The 24526-nt window shown below is 39.3% G+C and overlaps 1 protein-coding gene across 1 annotated transcript in view; it reads left to right on the top strand.

The window, feature by feature from the left end:
• The first annotated feature begins 269 nt into the window (after positions 1-269).
• Positions 270-24526, top strand: part of asz1 (ankyrin repeat, SAM and basic leucine zipper domain containing 1) — a 45352-nt gene continuing 21095 nt past the window's right edge. The window contains exons 1-4 of the mRNA XM_061924311.2: positions 270-462; positions 9956-10058; positions 10158-10283; positions 19076-19187. Of these exons, the coding sequence (XP_061780295.1) occupies positions 364-462; positions 9956-10058; positions 10158-10283; positions 19076-19187 (440 nt within the window). The 5' untranslated portion in view covers positions 270-363. The remainder of the gene's footprint in view (positions 463-9955; positions 10059-10157; positions 10284-19075; positions 19188-24526) is intronic.

The following is a 24526-nucleotide window of genomic DNA, read 5'->3' on the forward strand; positions in this document are numbered from 1 at the left end:
TCGACTTTTATTTTGTATTTGTATTTTTTATTTTATTTTATTTTGTTTAACAACAAACATACATTTATAATTCACCCAACAGTCAAGGCACTTTCAACAATAAGGAAAGAAAACAAAAGCAAATACATACAGCGTATTAAATATTAATAAATAATAATTATATTTATTTTTTATTTTGTTATTAAATACCAAAAAAATAAAAGACATAAAGGGCTACTTAAATCACTTTAAATGTTTTTAACAAAGATTATTTCGACTTTTAGTTGCAGTGGAGAAGACGAGCAGCGGGCGCCATCTTGTAATGGCGGCATGCGCACCTGAGTAATCACATTCATCATTAAAGTTTGTCGAAGTGCCGCAAACATGAACATCTTCCCGGCGGGCTACGACAGCGACACTAGCAGCGATGATTGGTACATGGAGCTTCCCAGAGACAAGAAGTCGGCGTCGTGGTCTAATGAGGTGAAGTGGAACTGAATGTTGTGAAAGTGGATGTTAACATCGACATGTTGGCTAACAGTTAGCTCGTAGCCATTAGTCATGCTAATTGCTAATGATGTTAGCCTACTAGCTAGCGTGGCTTATTCGACGCCGTTTTTGCGGTAACAACGATACAAACCTATCCATTTTCTACTGCTTGTCCCTTTTGGAGTGGCGGGGGGTGCTGGAGCCTATCTCAGCTGCATTTGGGGCGGAAGGCGGGGTACACACTAGGGCCAATTTAGTGTTGCCAATCAAGCTATCCCATAATAATTGCATAATAGATTAGGTAATTAAAAGGCTGATTGTGACACTAATAATATCATTATTGTGAGATTGTCGGTCATTTCATCTGTTAAACGATAGAGGGGGCCATATTAAAAACTTAATATTGTACTATATTTATTATATTCATTTGTGTGCAGCACTGGTAATGGGTACATTCGCACCCACTTGCACAAATGTACTTCAAAATGTAACAATCATAATAAATATGACTTATTTTTTTGATTACTCGGGCATGCATATATATAATATGCATTAGTTTGAATATTTAAAATCAACGATAATAAAATAGGAGACGCTTGGAAATAGCATAAAAATGCGATTCATAGCGTTACTTTTTGGGGTAACCATCATGAGCGTTCTGTTCAGGTATATTTATTTTATATTTTGATAAATCATCATATTTATGTATTACTAAATTTAAAGGCCTACTGAAATGTGATTTTCTTATTTAAACGGGGATAGCAGGTCCATTCTATGTGTCATACTTGATCATTTCGCGATATTGCCATATTTTTGCTGAAAGGATTTAGTGGAGAACATTGACGATAAAGTTCGCAACTTTTGGTCGCTGATAAAAAAGCCTTGCCTCTACCGGAAGTAGCAGACGAGTAGCGTGACGTCACAGGTTGTGGAGCTCCTCACATCCGCACATTGTTTACAATCATGGCCACCAGCAGCGAGAGCGATTCGGACCGAGAAAGCGACGATTTCCCCATTAATTTGAGCGAGGATGAAAGATTCGTGGATGAGGAAAGTGAGAGTGAAGGACTAGAGGGCAGTGGGAGCGATTCAGATAGGGAAGATGCTGTGAGAGGCGGGTGGGACCTGATATTCAGCTGGGAATGACTAAAACAGTAAATAAACAAAAGACATATATATACTCTATTAGCCACAACACAACCAGGCTTATATTTAATATGCCACAAATTAATCCCGCATAACAAACACCTCCCCCCTCCCGTCCATATAACCCGCCAATACAACTCAAACACCTGCACAACACACTCAATCCCACAGCCCAAAGTACCGTTCACCTCCCCAAAGTTCATACGGCACATATATTTCCCCAAAGTTATGTACGTGAGACTTTTTGCGACTTTTATTAGTAGGTTGCACAGTGAAGTACATATTCCGTACAATTGACCACTAAATGGTAACACCCGAGTAAGTTTTTCAACTTGTTTAAGTCAGGGTCCACTTAAATTGATTCATGATACAGATATATACTATCATATATACTATCATCATAATACAGTCATCACACAAGATAATCATCTGGGTGTATACATTGAATTATTTACGTGACATGCACATAGCGGCACGCACGTACGGGCAAGCAATCAAATGTTTGGAAGCGTACTCACGGTACCGTGTCTGCGTATCCAACTCAAAGTCCTCCTGGTAAGAGTCTCTGTTGTCCCAGTTCTCCACAGGCCAATGGTAAAGATTGACTGTCATCTTTCGGGAATGTAAACAATGAAACACCGGCCGTGTTTGTGTTGCTAAAGTCGGCCGCAATACACCGCTTCCCTCCTACAGCTTTCTTCTTTGCTGTCTCCATTGTTCATTGAACAAATTGCAAAAGATTCACCAACACAGATATCCAGAATACTGTGGAATTTTGCGATGAAACAGACGACTTTATAGCTGGCCATCATGCTGTCTCAAAATGTCCTCCACAATCCGCGACGTCACGCGCTGACGTCATTATTCCGAGGCGTTTTCAGCAGGATATGTCGCGCAAAATTTAAAATTGCACTTTAGTAAACTAACCCGGCCGTATTGGCATGTGTTGCAATGTTAAGATTTCATCATTGATATATAAACTATCAGACTGCGTGGTCGGTAGTAGTGGGTTTCAGTAGGCCTTTAAATAGGTATTGATCAATCTTTAAGCTGCGTGTATTTGATTTCAGTTTGCTTTTGACATCTTATTTAGAATTGTAGTTGAAACTTTTACAACCTTGTGTTGCGCCCATGATGGCGTAACCAAACTAAATTTCATTTAATGATCTTATTTTGAATATTTATTCTCTTTTTGACATTTAGTATAATTAATATTCATTTATAAACATTGAATACATTTCAAATATCAATAAAATGCAATTGCCTTCATCTTATAGGGTAATGTTTAGTTACACCAAGTCATGAGCGTAACACTAAGCTTCATCACTTTGACTTGTAATATCTGTAATTCTGGTGCTGTTTTATGCTTTTTTCTTTTTGGAACATGTACTATACATATAATACAATAAAGTCCCATATAAAATTATGTTTCTAGCAATACTTTTTGCCTTTGAAAGTAACACTCCAATGTCCATTAGTGGAGCTGTACACATATGTATGCATTTGGGCGGAAGGCGGGGTACACCCTGGACAAGTCGCCACTTCAATAGCAGGGCCAACACTATGGCGTCACATTAGTGCCAAAAATCCGAGCGCATAAAAACTGTTATCGCGCGCTGATTCTCCACTTGGTGCGCGCATTGACACCCTTTTGCGCGCGCGCGGTGCCTTTCTGCGCGCGCGCCGTCTCGGTCTGTGCGCGCTCTGTGTACTCCTGGCATCTCTCCTCACGCTGTCATGTTTCTTTTTGGCACTTTGGTGGCGGGTATGCTTAGACGGCCCCTCCTTTCTGATTGGCTCTGAGCATTTTTCATATGACCAATGATTCTCCAGCCTAGCAACGTTGTAGCCATCTTACCTCGGACAGCTAGCCTCAATCATTACATTGATGTCAATGGTACATGTACTAATTAAATTACCATAACTTGCTCGATTTTCGACCAATTTACAAATGGTTTGCCTTGTTACAAATCTTATTACATGTAGATATGACATAGGATGCTGTACCTGTTGAAATTACCTCTTTCGCTTTAAAAAAAAAAAGACTTAATTGTGCAACATAGTTGTGTAGGGTCAGTGTTAGTCAGTTCTCTGATTATTTTAAACTTTTTCAGAATACATTATTAAAAGCTATTTTTAACATTTTAAAAACAAAATTCAAAGATTATTTCATTAATTTTAAGGCTGAATCAAAAGAAATTCCATAAATTAGAAAACAAATGTTCAAGAAGAAGTGAAAATATAAAATAATGTTATGGTTGGATGTTATTGCTGGTGGACCAGTTCTGGCTGAAAGATGTGATTATGGTGTTTGTTGTCTTATTATTTATTTGGGTCACATTTTGTATTACCCTGTATTGTGTTTATGTGGTATGAAATAACCTTCATCAGCGCGCAACATTTTTTTATCCACTTCTTCCTCCGTAAATCTTGATACATATTGACGATGACCCGCCCTGCTATACTTCTGATTGGCTCTGAGCATTTTTCAGCATTTTTCGCCTGACCAATCAGAAAGAAGGGGCCGTCTAAGCATACCCGCCCCCAAAGTGCCAAAAAGAAACATGACAGCGCGAGGAGATATGCCAGGAGTACACAGAGAGCGCACAGACCGAAAGGCGCGTGCGCAGAAAGGCACCGCGCGCGCGCAAAAAGGCACCACGCGCGCACAGAAAGGCACCGCGCGCGCGCAAAAAGGCACCACGCGCGCGCAAAAGGGTGTCGCGTGCGCGCACGAAGTGGAGAATCAGTGCGCGATGACAGTTTTTATGCGCTCAGATTTTTGGCACTAATGTGACGCCATACAACACAGATAGACAGACAACATTCACACTCACATTCACACACTAGGGCCAATTTAGTGTTGCCAATCAACCTATCCCCAGGTGCATGTCTTTGGAGGTGGGAGGAAGCCGGAGTACCCGGAGGGAACCCACGCAGTCACAGGGAGAACATGCAAACTCCACACAGAAAGATCCCGAGCGCAGGATCGAACCCAGGACCTTCGTATTATGAGGCAGACGCACTAACAAATTTCCGTCCCCATTTATTGCGTTTTTATTGGTCTTAAATTTTGATTCTCCGAAATTTTTATCAATGACAAATACTGCCTCAGTTTGCACTCGGACAACTTTACCGCGAGGGGCTGTCAAAAGAAAGACTTCATGGTAAACACTAAGGTGAGTGTAAAGTCCACATTTTTAACTTCATCCTGTGCCATGTCTCCAGTAAATGACTTGTTTTAGTCTTTGTGAGTCCATGGAAACTTCACTTTTATCTCCCGCTGCATCGACATCGTTTGAGGATGGAGACAGGCGAGCTGTTAGCTTCAAGTTAACCAGCATCCGACCAGACTCCTCCACCCCATAAACATACTTTGCAGGTCAACAAATATGTGCCCTTTGAAGTGTTAATGTGTGAGTGTTCAAAAGGAGTCTCTTGGAGAAGTGGCTGACAAGTTAGCAAGTGTCGCTCGCATCGCTGACATCATCACCGTCACTGTTTACTGAAGCAAAGATGCTGACTGTGCGTTATGATAAACGCGTATGCGTCACCAGGCTCTGCTTTTTATCCATAGACTTAACAGATTAATTTTTTTATTATCTATAGCAGGGGTGTCAAAAGTGTGGCCTGGAGGCCATTTGCGGCCCGCAGCTAATGTTTAAAGGCCTACGGCACATTCTAAAAATACTATTAAAATAAACAAAAACATAACTAAAGTAGGGATGTCCCGATCCGATATTTGGATCGGATCGGCTGCCGATATTTGCAAAAAAATGCGCATCGGCAAGGCATAGGAAAATGCCGATTCAGATCCAGTTTAAAAAAAAAAACTCCGGTCCGTGTTTTCCAACGCACCTATTTAAATAATACATTCCACTTTTCTGCTGCTCCTAATTTCCGTTCCGCATTTTCCAGCACACCTTCAACACATGTCTGTAGATTCTCACGCAGTTGCTTTTAGCTGCTGGCATTACACGACAGGCTCTTCTCACTCTTTCCTGTGTCTCCCTCTCACAGACAGCAAGCGCACCTTCTTTCTTACACACGTCACATACTGTCACGTCATACGTCACATACGTATACGCCCTCTTCGAGCAGAAAGGTAGCAGCATGGCTAACGTTAGCTGTGATGCTAGCGCAGCCGTGCGAGCAACGCTCCCTCTAAGGTGCGCGCCTGTGCAATTGCGCACTGTTTAAGCGTCCTCTGCGCATAGCAATTATATGCCACGCACAAAATCTAATAAAAAAATAAGCGCATAACAATTTTCGACACACCGACACGACAGAGAAAACAGTTTTCGTCACCATTGTTCAAATATTGTGACGTCTGTCGAGACGCTTATCTCCATTCGGTGCCACACGTCCACACCATCAAAATGCCGAGGCAAAAATTTCCACATCAACACCGTATGAAAAAATTACTGATTTTTTTAGTTGTGATTTCCTTCTCTGCATGAAAGTTTAAAAGTAGCATATATTAATGCAGTATGAAGAAGAATGTTTTAATGTAGACATGCAAGCCTTGAAAGAACATTTTGAAAATCAAAACTACATTTCCTGCAAATGGGTGCATTTCTACCCTATATTTTAACTTTAGATTTATTCTCATATCAAACTTTTTTGGCTGTCTTTTTGACACTTACATCCGGCGCCCCCCTCCACACCCTGGATTATAAATAATGTAAATAATTAAACGTGATTATCTTGTGTGATGACTGTATTATGATGATAGTATATATCTGATAGTATATATCTGTATCATGAATCAATTTAAGTGGACCCCGACTTAAACAAGTTGAAAAACTTATTGGGGTGTTACCATTTAGTGGTCAATTGTACGGAATATGTACTTCACTGTGCAACCTACTAATAAAAGTCTCAATCAATCAATCAAAACACATGGAATCATCATACTGCTGTGATTATATGCATCAAGTGTTCATTCAAGGCTAAGGCAAAATATTGAGATATATATCGTGTATCGCAATATGGCCTTAAAATATCGCAATATTAAAAAAAGGCCATATCGCTCAGCCCTAGTTCAATGATGCCATTTCTGTTTGTCATGTATAATTTTGTCTATTTTGTGTTTATCCTTGAATAAACAGGTCAGTTTCTTGTTACCAACCATTGTGTATTATTCAAACTCCCCTAATTCAGCTGGCTAGTTGTTATCAAGAGTACTAAAACCCTTTTCAACATGATTCTGACAACTAAGTAGGCTAAATAACTTTAAACTTTAATACATGCTCGGATAGGCCAGTATCGGTCAGTATCGGTATCGGATCGGAAGTGCAAAAACAATATCGGTATCGGATCGGAAGTGCAAAAACCTGGATCAGGACATCCCTAAACTAAAGTGGAATAAAAAAGGCTTACAGCTGAAATGTCATGTAGAAAAAGTTGCGATGTTGACTAATAAAACATCCTTTTTGTATTGTTTCAGTTTCACAAATTCCTCAGTAATTTCACCAAAATGTCACCGTGGATATATTGGGTCTTTTTAGCTGATTAGAGAGCTAGCTTGCGCAGCTAGTGGGTCCATGACGATGACTTCTGTTTTTTTTTTTTCCTCCGTGTTACAGACACTGTTTGGAAACAATTAGGTATGTAAATAAACATTTATAAAATATGTCTGTGTAAATAACTCATTTCACAACGTATATATCTGCAGCTAATACATACCTGCCAACTACTCCGGTTTTCCCGTAATTAGTACGGTTTTCATCAACCTATTCCGGGTTACGGTTGCAGTGATAAAAAATACGGTTTTTCATTAATTAAAAAAACATTTTTAAAAAAAAGTTTTATTCACGAAATCGCGTAACAACAATGACAATCGACACTGCTTCCCGTAACTTCCTATCGAGCCATTCCGAAAGCCATGCGCGAGGCTATTTATAGCACCGCTGCCAAGCACGAGGCACCAGTTGCCATTGTTTCCAAACGAGCGAACGATCATGGAATCAGCCGGAGAAAAATCGCAAACGAGTCTTAAACCGAAAAGAAAACTGCAGTCATTCCGTGAAGAATATTCAAAAGCCTATCCGGGAATAATTATCCGTTCCAAAAAGGGTGAAAACTACGCAAATTGCACCTTGTGCAGACAAGATTTTTCGATCGGACACGGAGGAATTAGCGAGGGAATGCAATACGGCTTCCACAGGCGAAAACATTTACAAAATACTCGCGGAAGAAATAGACTCAAACGAAATTCCTTGGCAGAATTTGGTTTGCTTTGCTGCCGATAATGCTGCAGTGATGATGGGATCTAAAAAGGGTGTTGCAGCTTTCATTACGGAAATGTCTCCTTCGGTTTACATCGCCGGTAAGTACAGTTCGTAGCATAAAAAAACTCACAAAACATAACATTTTAAGTAAATCTTTTATTACATAAACAATAAATCAAATCAAAAATAATTTCTGTGTACAGTATATCTTTTTATTTGTGATAACGATAACATGTTCAAAACAAGTAACATATAACTATCATACTATTCTATTACTCTTTATTAATTTGAAAAATGTCGTCATGAAGTTTTATATTTATATTTATTTATATTTCTTTCATAAACCAAAATTTCGACCTGAAGTTTCTTGTTACAATAATGTCTGCAATATCAATAATGACATGTCTTATTTATATTGTGTAATTTCAACCAAATACTCTCAAAAATCTTATTCTTTCAAGTTGTTGAAAGTTTCAACATATATGATAGACTGATAGAAAAGTGATGGTTTTAGCAACATTTTAACCTGTCTGAATGCTAATAATCATTTTGCGTCGGCCCCTGAACCCCCCACCAGGACTTTGTCCTGGACCTACCGGGGCCTGCGGCCCCTGGACACTGGCTACTAGGTTTTTCTGATTTCAAAAGTTGGCAGATATGCTAATATATGGAAACTTTTTTTTTTTTTCTGAAACTTGGTGGGTGCGGCTTATATACAGGTGTGCTCTATAGTCCGGAAACATGGTAGTTTACTCAATGACAGATTGACAGTATGTTAAAAGTGAAATATAGATCATTATTCATGCGTTCGTTACGTCTCGTCTCGATTACTGTAACGTATTATTTTCGGCTCTCCCTATGTCTAATATTAAAAGATTACAGTTGGTACAAAATGCGGCTGCTAGACTTTTGACAAGAACAAGAAAGTTTGATTATATTACACCTATACTGTACAGTATATATATATATATATATATATATATATATATATATATATATATATATATATATGTATGTGTGGGGGAAAAAAATCACAAGACTATTTCATCTCTACAGGCCTGTTTCATGAGGGGGGTACCCTCAATCGTCAGGAGATTTTAATGGGAGCATTCGCATACCATGGTTTATATAGGGCACAGAGTGGGTGGGTACAGGCTGGCCTAGGGGCGTGGTGATTGGTTCATGTGTGTGTATATATATATATATATATATATATATATTATACCTATACTGGCTCACCTGCACTGGCTTCCTGTGCATTTAAGATGTGACTTTAAGGTTTTACTACTTACGTATAAAATACTACACGGTCTAGCTCCAACCTATCTTGCCGATTGTATTGTACCATATGTCCCGGCAAGAAATCTGCGTTCAAAGAACTCGGGCTTATTAGTGATTCCCAGAGCCCAAAAAAAGTCTGCGGGCTATAGAGCGTTTTCTATTGGGGCTCCAGTACTATGGAATGCCCTCCTGGTAACAGTTAGAGATGCTACCTCAGTAGAAGCATTTAAGTCCCATCTTAAAACTCATTTGTATACTCTAGCCTTTAAATAGACCCCCTTTTTAGACCAGTTGATCTGCCGTTTCTTTTCTTTTCTCCTTTGCCCCCCTCTCCCTTGTGGAGGAGGCGGCACAGGTCCGGTGGCCATGGATGAAGTGCCGGCTGTCCAGAGTTGGGACCCGGGGTGGACCGCACGTCTGTGCATCGGTTGGGGACATCTCTGCGCTGCTGACCTGTCTCCGCTCGGGATGGTCTCCGGCTGCCCCCACTATGGACGGGACTCTCATTATTATGTTAGATCCACTATGGACTGGACTTTCACAATATTATATACTAGACCCACTCGACGTCCATTGCATCCGGTCTCCCCTAGAGGAGGAGGGGGGTCACCCACATCTGCGGTCCTCTCCAAGGTTTCTCATAGTCATTCACATCGACGTCCCACTGGGTTGTGAGTTTTTCCTTGCCCTTATGTGGGCTCTGAACCGAGGATGTCGTTGTGGCTTGTGCAGCCCTTTGAGACACTTGTGATTTAGGGCTATATAAATAAACATTGATTGATTGATTGATTGAAATATGTCTGACTGACATGAGAATGTTTGTTTAGGATGCAGAAACTGTGCTGCCAAATGCAGAAGATGAAGTTGGTCTGCTGAAAAAAGCCATCAATCACGGCGATGTCGCCATGATTGGACATCTGCTAGACAATGGCAGGCACATTTTTTAATATTTATAAAAACAGAGCAAGAAGCATGTGTTCTTCCAGTGTACGAGAACATGTTGTCATGGTGTACTGTGCTCGTGAACAGGCATGGATGTGGAGACCAAGCTGGGCCATGACTTCTCTCCTCTCATGTGTGCTGTCAGTGTGGCCGACGACAACGTCACCAGAGTTCTTCTGGACAGAGGAGCCGACGCCAACTTCAGCAGCAGAGGTCAGATACAGCTGCTGTTCAACCGATGCAAAGCCGTCTTTAATTATCCCCACAGCATATACACACACTTCCTAATCAACTACGAATTGGATTTCTAGTAGATATCCACCTCCATGTTTTTTCAGGACCGATACAATACCGATTATTAGTAGTCGAGGAGGCCAATATTCACTTGTAGTAAAAGTTATTTAAACATTAATAGTATATGCTAGTAAACATCTGGACAAGAGTTGAAGTTGTTTAACATTTTTTAGGAAACGTGGGACCTAATGTCGTTTAACTTATCATCAAAAACCGTTATTACATGTGTAAGAGGAGCATCAACATTTTATTTCAAAATGGGGATAGGTTGATTGGCAACACTAAATTGGCCCTAGTGTGTGAATGTGAGTGTGAATGTTGTCTGTCTATCTGTGTTGGCCCTGCGATGAGGGGGCGACTTGTCCAGGATGTACCCCGCCTTCCGCCCGATTGTAGCTGAGATAGGCTCCAGCACCCCCCGCGACCCCAAAGGGAATAAGCGGTAGAAAATGGATGGATGGAATATGGAAAATCTTCTGGGAAAATTGGTCAAAATATGACATTTCTCTACATCACAATAACTCATTTACTTGGACTTGGACAAACTTTATTGATCCACAAGGGAAATTGTTCCACACAGTAGCTCAGTTACAAAGGAGGGAAAGGATAATGCAGGTATAAAGTAGACAAAAAATGTACCATAGTAGCAATATAAAATATAACCTATACACTATGTTGCCAAAAGTGTTTGGCCACCCATCCAAATGATCAGAATCAGGTGTCCTAATCACTTGGCCGGCCACACGTGTATAAAATCAAGTACTTAGGCATGGAGACTGTTTCTACAAACATTTATGAAAGAATGGGTCGCTCTCAGGAGCTCAGTGATTCCCAGCGTGGAACTGTCATAGGATGTCACCTGTGCAACAAATCCAGTCGTGAAATTTCCTCGCTCCTAAATATTCCAAAGTCAACTGTCGGCTTTATTATAAGAAAATGGAAAAGTTTGGGAACAACAGCAACTCAGCCACCAAGTGGTAGGCCACGTAAACTGACAGAGAGGGGTCAGCGGATGCTGAAGCGCATAGTGCAAAGAGATCGCCGACTTTCACGCACAGTCAGTTGCAACAGAGCTCCAAACTTCATGTGACCTTCCAATTAGCCCACGTGCAGTACGCAGAGAGCTTATTATGTATATATTCGTATATATGTTAGATTTGTTATCGCTATATTAGTCTATTTATACCTGCATTGTCCTTTCCATCCTTACACTTTCCATCATTGTAACTGAGCTACTGTGTTGAACAATTTCCCTTGTGGATCATTAAAGTTTGTCTAAGTCTTCATGGAATGGGTTTCCATGGTCGAGCAGCTGCATCTAAGCCATACATCACCAAGTCCAATGCAAAACGTTGGATGCAGTGGTGTAAAGCACGTCACCACTGGACTCTAGAGCAGTGGAGACGCCTTCTCTGGAGTGATGAATCATGCTTTTCCATCTGGCAATCTGATGGACCAGTCTGGGTTTGGAGGTTGCCTGGAGAACGATACATTTTGGACTGCATTGTGCCAAGTGTGAAATTTGGTGGAGGAGTAAATATGGTGTGGGGTTGTTTTTCCAGTGAAAGGAACTTTGAATGCCCCAGGATAGGAATGGGATGGCACTTTAAGTTCATATGTGAGTCAAGGCAGGTGGCCAAATACTTTTGGCAATATAGTGTATGTAATATTTACATATTATATATACAATATATAATATATACTGATATATTATTATATAATATTGTTATATAATATATACAATATATAATATATACTGATATATTATTATATTTGTATATAATATATACAATATATAACAAATCCCAATTACCATGTACAGTATTACAGTATATGTAACAGCTGAAGCAAAAAAAAAAAAGGGCAGCATAAAATATAGAGTAGATCCAGCAGAAAACATGCATTATAAACAAAGAGAGGTAGCTATCATAGAAGCGGTCAGGTAATAGACAGATATCATCTATTGCTGTATGGCGAGTGATTATACAGCTGGATGGAGTGCGGAATGAAGGAGTTCTTGAATTGAACACTGTGGGAACAAAGCTGAAGGAGCCTGTTGGAGTATGAGCTCCGCTGTCCCTCAGTTGTCTGATGGAGTGGGTGGGCAGGATTGTCCATGATGGCGAGCAGTTTGTCCAGTGTCCTCCTGTCCCTCACTGACACAAACGCCTCCAACTGCGTGCCAATAGGTATAAATACTCAGTTTTATACAATTTTATAACACTTTATGGATTTATGGATACACTGTAAGGTTTCATCGCAAAATATCGTCAACATTTCAATAGCAACAATTCTGGGCTCCTTCATGTGGATTATAGTTGAGACATTTTTCAGGATGGCTGACATCATTTATGAAAACATAGAAGTTAAAACACAACATTTTGAAATAGCAGGGACTTTAGTGACAGACTTTAGTTTCACTGCAATCACCAGCAATCCTGCCCTGAATGTGGACTTGCAGGCACTCACAGAAAGTCTTTGTGACTAAACTTCTGTATTGGTCCCGACCGGGAGAATAAACACACCTACTAATTTAACTTAAAAAAAGAAATTATGTTTATACCTAAATATTTTTTTCAATCAGACTTTTTGTTTGTGTCTGCAAAGATTCAACTCCTCTGATATAACAAGTACTTAAAAACTCTGCAGACACTTTTTGTTTCATTTTTAAGTTTGTGGATAAAAAAATATTTTGTTTCCGAAATAATCATTAAACTTGATTTATGTGTAGGTGCACATTATTTTACGGTACTTCAACTTCAAATTGTACTTAAATGTGTTTTCATAAAATACTGAATTTGAGTAAAAAAAACAAAACTTCACAAGCTCGGTCGCTGCTTGCCGAAGCACTGGTGAGAAGCACTTATGTATGCAAGTAATCAAAGAATACAAATAATCATTTACCATTTGAAAGTGATGTTCAGTAAGTTTTCACTTGAAATAAAAGTCTTACAGTATTCAGTACACCACTGGTACTTTGTTTACTGCAGAATGTTTGTGATGATGAGCAAAATAACGAAATAACTTTAAGATCAAAAGTGTGTAAACTCAAGGATGGCCTAGAAATAATATGCGTCAAAGTATCTTATCATTTCATACTAAATGTATTTGACATTTTGACAGAAAGAAAATATGTACTTCATGAAATTGCATCGCTTTTAAACTTTAATTCTATTCCATATTGCACCAAATATTTATATATCATACAATTTTTTTTGTGAAAATAAAAATAAATTCTTAAATATCTGTTTGAGTTATGACTTCATAGCAAGTCATTCATTATACACGGCAAAAATGACAACAGATTTTACGGTGTTTTTACAGCATGTTACAGTAATTTGAAAAAACCACCACTGTTTTTTTGCGGTAAAATTCTGTCGATTGAGCTGGCAGGTTTTTTTTACGGTAAAATCTAAGGTGGTTGTTTTCACCCTTGAATATTGTGAATGGAAAAACGGTACCACATTTTTTTACAGTAAAAAACTGGCAGCTCACTTGTCAGAATAAAAAAAAAAAAAGTGGTACTCTTTCCCATTTACAGTAAAATGTTGTAAAAACCACTGCCAATTGTACAGTAAAATTGGCGACTAACCTGCCAGCGGTCCTGTTGCCCCCCCCCCCCCCCCCCCCCCCCCCCCCCCCCCCCCACTATATTTTACAGTAATTTTATGGTGACAGAGTTGCCATCTAATTTTACTGTAAAATCCACAGTACATATTTTTTTAACGTGTAGGTAATATATATATATATATCAATCAGATGCAAAGACAAATGTAAATATTATTCACTGTTAAAAGTGGCCCTCTGACGGCAGCTATAACTGCGATATAACCCGGTGCGCCTATTTTACAGAATAATTCTGGTTGTGCTTGCCGACTTGGAAGCTATTTTATCTGGTACAGTGTGTAATGATAAATGTGACCCGACTTGGAAGCTATTTTATCTGGTACAGTGTGTAATGATAAATGTGACCAGTAGATGGCAGTCACACATAAGAGATACGTGTCGACTGCAAGATAATGCTAGTAAACAACAACAAAACTTTAAATGTTTCACTGAGAATATAGAACATTGCACACGGAGCTCAAAAATATGTCAAAATGTATTAGTACGACTTTGGTAAGCTATGAAGCTGCACTGCTTGATGGATTGTTGGAGCATCACGAGTATTGTAGTCAAGACATATGAGTATTATTATGGTGTGTATATAAGGACCCCAAAATGGCACCTATTAGTAGACATATTATCTGGCGTTTTGTTTCGCAATATTATGTAAACCCAACTTTTCTTATCTTCTGGTACCTGTTGTGTATTTGGGATCTATAAGTCCTGAAAATTTGCGCGTGTCCACCATTGTAGTCTTCTTCTCTATCTTCTTGTTATGGGACATTCATCCTCCGCTGTTGTCATTACTAATATAAAGTAGTGTAAAGTTCTAATTTATATCTGCGGTAGAAAATGGATGGATGGAAGTAGACTCGCTATGGAAGCGCTAAAAATTACTGTTGCAGTGGGTTTACATAATTCACCCACAGAACTTTAGTTTCGGTCGGCCGGTTTTTCACGGGACACATTTCCGGCGTTGTTGTTGCACTCGTGAGCCACGGATGAGGATATGCTGCTTCGTTGTTGATTGAAGTAAAGTCTGAATGTCATTAAAACAATTAGCTCCATCTTTTGACACTTCTTCGACTCCCATCCTTGCACGCTGCATCGCTACAAAAAGAAGAAGACGCCGTCGAAGGTGAGCCACGTAAATAAGACCGCCCACAAAATGGCGCATCCTGAAGCGACGGTCAGAAAGCGACTTGAAGATGGTCTGTAAAACATCATCTATGCAACATTTTGACTAAGGAACCATTACATGTTATGTAGACCACAAGGAAGTCTTCTAAATGTAGAAAACAAATCATAATATGACCCCTTTAATGCGTCTTATAATCCGGTGCGCCTCTTGAATAGACCCGTTCATCGGCAGTCCTCCTTATAATCCTGTGTGCCCTATGGTCCGAAAAATACGGTTCTATTAAACGTGGAAAGTGGCAGAAGTGATTGTAATGTGAGTGAAATGCTGTGATCATGACGATGAGGTACGTTTGTCTGGGCAAAACATGCACTTTACAAACATCAGGTAACATGTTCTTTGGTGTGCAAATGTAGTGACTTCTTGTAGTCCAAAAGGCGTGTGGGAAAATGTATCGTACTACTGCTCATGCTAGCCAGTTGGCTGTTGTGGACGTGACCACGGATGCCAGGGTATTCATTGTGGCATCCTGAACACCTTCAACTGCTATGTTCACGCTAACTTGGCAACTTCCAACACTACAGTTTGAAATAATAACTTATGATTGAAATAAGCATTTATTTCTACATTGTTACTGTGTTTGTTCTATTTTAATTTGCTTCATTGACTCAGTAGGTGAACAAGATGTTCAAGGTTTCTTAGCTTCAACTGGCAGGTTGAAAACAATATCAAAAATCCTGATATTGATTGAGATCGGATGAAATGAAAAAATCAATTGTCCTAATTTTTTTTGCTGTATTGCCCAGTTTTATCCTAAAACCACACGCATGTTTTTATGAAATGGTATTTCTGTTTAAAAAGTCATTTACTTGTTTAAAAAACTGTTTATCTAAAATTGTAAGTTGGATACAGGTCAGTGGTTATTAAAACCGCTCTTCTTCAGAACGGGTTTGAAAAGCAAGAGGGAAGACGTCTGTCTGAAGAGAGCAATCCTAACGCTTAAAGATCCTAGGTGACAAATATCTAATGATACATCTCATTGATACAAATGTATGTTGAGTGATCACATGGCCAAAAACTTGAGTCTGCTCTGCATGCATCTGCCACCTTTTTTCAATTGTTTGATGCCTTTAACCTAATGGTGATGACGCCACGGAGGAAATGTAGCAAAACACCACGCCTCTGATCCTTGTTTTAGTTGCGGCATAGGGCTGCGTCATCTTGCAGGGAAACTGCATGTGTTGGGTTAAGGTCTGCCTGCTCGAAGTAAGTCTCCCATGTTACATGCCTAAAGAAGCCACACACATGCTCCTGTTAAATGCCCTTTCTTTTTTTTTACAAATACACTTTTCCTTTTGAAATTTTTTAGTATTCCTTTTTTTACTCCATACTTCACCCACTGAGGGCTGCAACTGAAAAACAATGATACGTTTTGTACATTGAACATACTATAACAAATTCAATATGTACTAGCGGTGCACAAAAAAATCAATTCACATCCGGATTGTGATTCCTATTTATGCCGATTCTATATGTATTCACAGATTTAAAAAAATCGATTTGATAAACATTTAAAACAATTATTTTTTTAATAAGAATACATTTTTATAAATACATTTGTTGGGTATCTTCACACAACTACAAGGAGTTTCATTATGATTATGCAAATCCAGTGGAACCTTGATTCATGGTTCTAAATCGAAAAGTTCATATATTGATCCAAACTTCTCCATAAGAAACAATGTAAATATGAATAATGGGTTGCAGCTTCGACAAAGGTTCATATTTTTCACACCTTGAACACAATACAACGTGCTATGTCAAACAAACATAACAAGGCTGATGGATCAACTTTCTCTTCATTAACAAGCCAAAACGACAACAACCAGCTGCTGTTCTCTGCATGCACTGCTTTGCCAACACGCGCACACACACAGAAGTTACTATGGTGCCCTCACAAACAATCAGAAATCTACAAAATCCTTAACTTTGAATACCATTTTGCTAGAATAATAAACGTTTACAAAAAGTTAAATCCCCTTACTGTCAGATTCGGCCAAGGAGAGGGCATGGGGATGGGGGCGTGTGTGTGCATTGAAAGAGGCGCCGCTCTACGAGAGAGAGTAGCTGTTGTCATCCGCTGTGAAATAAGTCTGCTCTGGCATATTTTTCTGGAAACGTCCAGTCTCATTATAATTAAAACTTGCTGTGCTACTTTGTCAATTCTTCCATACTTGCGAGCACCATAAATGTAAAGTACTCCTCGCAAATTTTTTATTTTTAACTCTACAGCGATTCCCTCCTTTCCACACTGGTCTGTTGTTTTTTTTAGGACTCGTATTGAGTCAAAACTTGTCAAAAGGGGAAACAACACACAAAATGCACCTGTGCTGACATGCTGAGAAGTGCCTGTGCATCAAATGATGTGGAGCTGCACCCTGCTTTTTGCCTGCATGTGTGACACAAAATGAATGACTGGATGAATTGTTCGTACACAGAGACATGGCTCGATCGTAAAGTTGGTAAATCGAAACGTTTGCAAATAGAGGGGTTCGCAAATCCAGGAAGAACTAGGAAGAATCCTTTTGAATTGAATTTGAATTGAGATCGTGTCGAATCGATTCTGAATCGAATCCTCTTCCCAGCAGTATATAATAAACATTCTCTTTTGTGTTCGTAGGTGGAAAAGCAAATAGTCTGTTGGTGTTCTATCACCTCATTACCAAATAATTACATTCATTTTCAGAACATGTTGAGGGCCAATAAACATTGGCTGTGGGCCAAAAGTGGCCCTCGGGCACACACACAAGCATGCATCATGTATCATTTGGTGTTCAAAATACAGTGTTACAAGCTGTCAAGTTACTTAGCAATGACTATGTTGAGGATGCTACCATACCTGGCACCAACAACAGCTGGCTAGCATTAGTGTAACCTTCTTGTTTGTTTCTGATCTTCCTTGACTGCAATGTCCAGTCACCTTTGTGCCTCTCCCCCTTTGTGTCTCTCGCAAAAAACCCTCAGAATCTTTTCAACCAAGAGCTGCTGACTGAAAAATTAAAGGATGGAAGGAATGGTTATTTTGATATTTTGTTATTTTGCAAACCGGCTAAAACCATTTTATTTATTTTAAAGACATCATGTGTCTTCGTTGTATCATAGATGATACATCTTATCACAATATTATTTGTATCAACATATAAACTTTGTAAAACACATTTTTGCTAGGGTTTTTTCTATTGAATTGCATTTTTAAGAATATCCCCCACATTGGAGGCCCCTGGACTGAGTACTGTAATTAAATATTAGTCCTCTATCAAACATGTGTCCGAAAAGTAGAGTTGGACTTAGTCCGGGAATGTTTTTGCATGGTATGGACATGCTCGAGGCAAGTGAAGGAAACAATTAAACGTCACCCTGACGCGAGTGAAGGAACGAGCGAATGAACACTTGAGCGAATACTAACGGCCACCATGCCGCTGCCATTACCGCGCACCAAACCCCAGGAGAAGGATTTATTTACTCTAGCCCTGTGCAGACGCAAGCTGGGCCCTTGTGGTTTACACCCACGCAAAGTGTATGTAAACATCCACCGAGACACAGTAACCCACATACAGATGGAGCGGCCCAAACGCGGATACACACTGATGCGGAACCAAGCGGGAATCGAAACGCAGCGCCACGAGCAGTTTTACCAAGTCCTCTAAAGTCATCAAGTCCTGCAAAAACACTTCATGATAACTTTTAAACTTTGTCTGCACTTCATCTTGAACTAAAGACATGTATCCAGCTAAGCAGGTCATACACTCTTACTTTATTTAGGCAATTCCATCCAAAATACTTAAGAATATTTTATGCCTTCCTAAAATGTCACAATTGAAGCATTTGAATATGAGTAGTCGTCTTTTGTCTTCATGGAAATTATTTCATAAGGCTCATCTAAATGCTGCGATGTTGATGTCCACAGACTGTTGGACAGTGCTCATGGCCAGCTGCACTGCCCAAGCCAAGGAGGAGAAAATTGCCCGATGTGTGGCACTCCTACTCTCCAGAAACGCTGATCCAAACAAGGTGGACACGTGAGTCACGTTCGATGCTTCTTTTTATACCGTGAACACAATTATGTAGCATTTCTGAACATTCACTTGAGTGAGTGAAATGTGTGTTCTTGTTGTCCCATTTCGGCCATGTCAACACAAACACAGATACTTAATAAACGCATACTTATCTCTGCGTTTAGGCCTCTTATCCACACGCAGACGCATACTTTTTTCTTTAAGAAACGCAGAATTTTACAAACGCTGGCCGAAGAGTAGAGTTGCAAAACTCTCCGCTTATTGTATGCGTGTACACGGTACAAACGGAGACTTGTGATGACGTCACATTTCCAAGCTCAACAACACTGCCTTGTCGCCTTTAAACACACTACAAGAAGACTAAATGTATGTTTGAACTAGGGCTGGGTGATATATCGATATACTCGATATATCGCGGGTTTGTCTCTGTGCGATATAGAAAATGACTATATCGTGATATTCAAGTATACGTTCTCACGCAGTTGCTTTTAGCTGCGGGCATTACACTACAGGCTTTTATCACTATTTCTTGTCTCTCCTTCTCACAGGAGTGATAAAACAAGCGCACCTTCTTACATACGTCACATACGTATACGCCCTCGCGGAGCAGAGAGGTAGCATCATGTGTAACGTTAGCTGTGGTGCGAGTGGTAATACGAGAGAAAGAAGGTGCAAATCTGGTAACAAATGAAGGAAGAATTAATTTCCAAGAAAAACAGCACAGGGTCCATCGTCTGGCGGTGGTTTGGCTTCAAGTGGGAATATGTCGAACAGACAACCGTAATTTGTCAAGTGTGGAGCAAAAGCGTTGCTACAAAAAGTAGCATTACTGCTAATGTGTAACATCATTTGAAAAGTCACCCGCTAGAGAATGAAGAGTGCTTAAACTCCGGATGTCAACATCTCCGTTCGGTGCCACACCAACAAAATGCCTAGGCAACCATTTCCACATCAACACCATATGAAAAAAATAGTCAATAACAGAAGAAGATAACGTCCGCAGGAACTTACCAAATAGCGAAGGACATAACACTATTTGATTTCCTATTATGCAGCTCATTTTTATTTTTCAGTTATTGAAATATCTTGTGTGACATCATGCACAAAATTGGACTTTATTTGTTTTAAGCTATTGTAGTGGCGTTCTGTACAAAAAGTGCACTTTAATTTAGTGTTGTTTTGATATGTCATCTTAGTGACATCATGCACAAAAGTGCACTCTTAGCTTGTTTTAAAATGTCTCTGACAATCTTGTACTTTCTGTTTTGAAATGACATGAATGTTTGTGCCACTGCTTAATAACTGTTTAATAAATACACTTTTGGTCAATTGACTTAGTTGGGATTTCCCTCTCTGCATGAAGGTTTAAAATTAGCATACATTAATGCAGTATGAATAAGAATGTTTTAATGTAGACACATAGAATCATCATACTGCTGTGATTACCGTATATGCATCAAGTGTTCATTCAAGGCTAAGGCAAAATATCCAGATATATATCGTGTATCGTGACATGGCCTAAAAATATCAAGATATTAAAAAAAGGCCATATCGCCCAGCCCTAGTTTGAACGTAAACATGCTGCTTTTTTCACACAACATTAATAAAAAAGTCTCATCAAAATGGGCCTTGCGACACTCCCGCCGGCGCAAATGACAGTCAGCTGTTTTGGATACGATCGCTGTAGAACCTCCACCTGATGGGACAACTTTGACAAGCAAGACTTTTTGCTTGGTCATAACAAATGGTGTGATTGATTTTGATTCATTTATAACTCCATTTTTAAATTAATAACATGCGTTAACACGTTAACGCTGACAGCCCTACTAGAAATATAACCATAACAAATAGAATTGCAATTTTGGAGGGAAAATTGGCGATTAGTTTTTTTCTTAAAATAGTGCAGCCCTACAGGTGACTGCTGACATATGGCAACAGTATGTAGTGAGTGTGTTTGTGTGTGGGTCATGTCCTGTTATGGCAAGCACACCACTGCATGGCACCGCTCAGACAAACAAACACAATTCAAAGGATGTGTGAATTTACTGGAAAAGCTTTATTCAGTGCAGACCTGCAGGAGTCCAGCAGGCATACTATGGTCATTTGTGTTCTCGTCTTCATCATCCAGCCTGTCTTTCAACATTTTCAACTTGCTCGTGCATGCTTGACTGTAGCATCAGTGCAAAGAAGGATGTACGTGGATTTAATTAGAAGGGATAAAACGTCCTCCTACGTCTGAGCGTCAAAACCAAAGATTAACACCAGCTGCATTTTCCCCTGCCTTGGTGTAAACAAAGTCAAATCCTGCAACAAACACGATGTGGGGTCCACTATTCACTTGTTGCAATTGTTCACATACAACATGGGCTCCATTGCAGGAAGGCAGGAAGTGGCTTTGACCTGCCGTGTGGGGTCCATCAAAGATGTTTGTCACCCTCTCTTTTGTTTTGTGCTTTCATTTAAAAATGTTACGACGGGTAGACGTTACATCGACAGTTTAACTAACCGCTTATTTCCTATTAATACTTTACAAAACTAATGGCGAAACACAGCATCATTTGATTTGTGTCGTCACAGGACACAAAACACATACAGTCGTGGTCAAAAGTTGACATACACTTGTAAAGAACATAATGTCATGGCTGTCTTGAGTTTCCAATCATTTCTACAACTTATTTTTTTGTGATAGAGTGATTGGAGCACATACTTGTTGGTCACCAAAAACATTCATGAAGTTTGGTTCTTTTATGAATTTATTACGGGTCTACTGAAAATGTGATCAAATCTGCTGGGTCAAAAGTATACATACAGCAATGTTAATATTTGGTTACATGTCCTTTGGCAAGTTTCACTGCAATAAGGCGCTTTTGGTAGCCATCCACAAGCTTCTGGCATTGTGGCCAACAGCTCATTTTTTGTTTCATCCGACCACAGAACTTTCCTCCAGAAGGTCTTGTCTTTGTCCATGTGATCTCAGATGAAACAAAAATTGAGCTGTTTGGCCACAATATCCAGCAATGTTTGGACGAGAAAAGGTGAGGCCTTTAATCCCAGGAACACCATGTCTACTGTCAAGCATGGGGGTGGTAGTATTATGCTCTGGGCCTGTTTTGCTGCCAATGGAACTGGTGCTTTACAGAGAGTATATGGAACAATGAAAAAGGTGGATTACCTCCAAATTCTTCAGGACAAGCTAAAATCATCAGCCCAGAGGTTGGGTTTTGGGAGTAGTTGGGTGTTCCAACAGGACAATGACCTCAAACACACGTCAAAAGTGGTAAAGGAATGGCTAAATCAGACTAGAATTAATGTTTTAGAATGACCTTCCCAAAGTCCTGACTTAAACGTGTGGACAATGCTGAAGAAACAAGTTCATGTCAGAAAACCAACACATTTAGCTGAACTGCACCAATTTTGTCAAGAGGAGTGGTCAAAAATTCAACCAGAAGCTTGTGGATGGCTACCAAAAGCGCCTTATTGCAGTGAAACTTGCCAAGGGACATGTAACCAAATATTAACATTGCTGTATGTATACTTTTGACCCAGCAGATTTGGTCACATTTACAGTAGACTCATAATAAATTCATAAAAGAACCAAACTTCATGAGTGTTTTTTGTGACCAACAAGTATGTGCTCCAATCACTCCATCACAAAAAAATAAGAGTTGTAGAAATTATTGGAAACTCAAGACAGCCATGACATTATGTTCTTTACAAGTGTATGTAAACTTTTGACCACGACTGTACATACTGTAGTTGGGTCTTGTTCAAGAACGACCTGGTCTACCAGGCTCTGCCTCTGACAGTTGAACAGATAAGAGCGATATATTTCTCCCAGTGACAAGTCACTGTATGAGAAAGACCTTGTTTGCCGATGTATCTGACAGTGGACATGAATGATGCTATCAATCCTCCTCTCATTGGTCGAAGAGGAAGTGAACAGTTGTTAAGTGCAGAGGAATGTACGCACAGTGTGTTTGTATTTGCGTGAATTGGCATAAAACATTAACTTTTGTCCCCCTGGAGGTGTTTGACCAACACAGAGTCTTTCCCAGACTACTCCCTAAATCATGATGATCTGGGACTAACGTCAACCGCCCCATCACAGTACATCACTTCATGTTCACCTTTATGTTCATCCTGGCTTGTGCTGTTTTCAATGATGCATTGCTAATCAGTGATACATGTGCAGTATTTACGATATATTCTTAAGTACAAGAGCAAACAGATGACTTAAATCAACAGTCTTACACAGCAACACCTGTGCTGTTATAATTGCAATATCGCTAATATATTTTCCATCAAGTTTTCCAAAATACCCAAATCCCCTCATTGTTCATATTAACTGTGATCTTTTAAAGGAGAACTGCACTTTTTTTAAATGCTGCCTATCATCCACAGCCATCTAAGACAAGAACACTTGTTTTTCTCTCTTTTTTTTATACAATTTCAATCATAAGATACGACAAGTAAGAGGTGGTTAACAAGGCAGCTAATGGTAGTACTCTATAGCAGTGGTTCTCAAATGGGGGTATGCGTACCCCTGGGGGTACTTGAAGGTATGCCAAGGGGTACGTGAGATTTTTTTTAAATATTCTAAAAATAGCAACAATTCAAAAATCCTTTATGAATATATTTATTGAATAATACTTCAACAAAATATGAATGTAAGTTCATAAACTCAGTGAAGCACAAGCTCAGGTTTCTCACTAAAATGTCTGTCAAAAAGAACAGTGAAAATATTCAGTGTTGACAGCTAGATTTTTTGTGGACATGTTCCATAAATAATAATGTTAAAGATTTTTTTTTTTGTGAAGAAATGTTTAGAATTAAGTTCATGAATCCAGATGGATCTCTATTACAATCCCCAAAGAGGGCACTTAAAGTTGATGATTACTTCTATGTGTAGAAATCTTTATTTATAATTGAATCACTTGTTTATTTTTCAACAAGTTTTTAGTTATTTTTATATCTTTTTTTCCAAATAGTTCAAGAAAGACCACTACATTTGAGCAATATTTTGCACTGTTATACAATTTAATAAATCAGAAACTGATGACGTAGTGCTGTATTTTACTTCTTTATCTCTTTTTTTCAACCAAAAATGCTTTGCTCTGATTAGGGGGTACTTGAATTAAAGAAAGGTTCACAGGGGGTACATCCCTGAAAAAAGGTTGAGAACCACTGCTCTATAGCACCCATTAAGCCCTCTTAAAAATCGTCCAAAAAACGCCAACAATATTCCATTTATATCTCATGACCTGAATATTAACAAGCATTAGCGATATAAGTGCTAACGCAGACAAACTACTTTTAGCGGCGCCATGATCACAGAGAGCTAA

This window comes from Nerophis lumbriciformis, linkage group LG29, assembly GCF_033978685.3.
Source record: "Nerophis lumbriciformis linkage group LG29, RoL_Nlum_v2.1, whole genome shotgun sequence".
In the NCBI taxonomy this organism is placed as follows: domain Eukaryota; kingdom Metazoa; phylum Chordata; class Actinopteri; order Syngnathiformes; family Syngnathidae; genus Nerophis; species Nerophis lumbriciformis.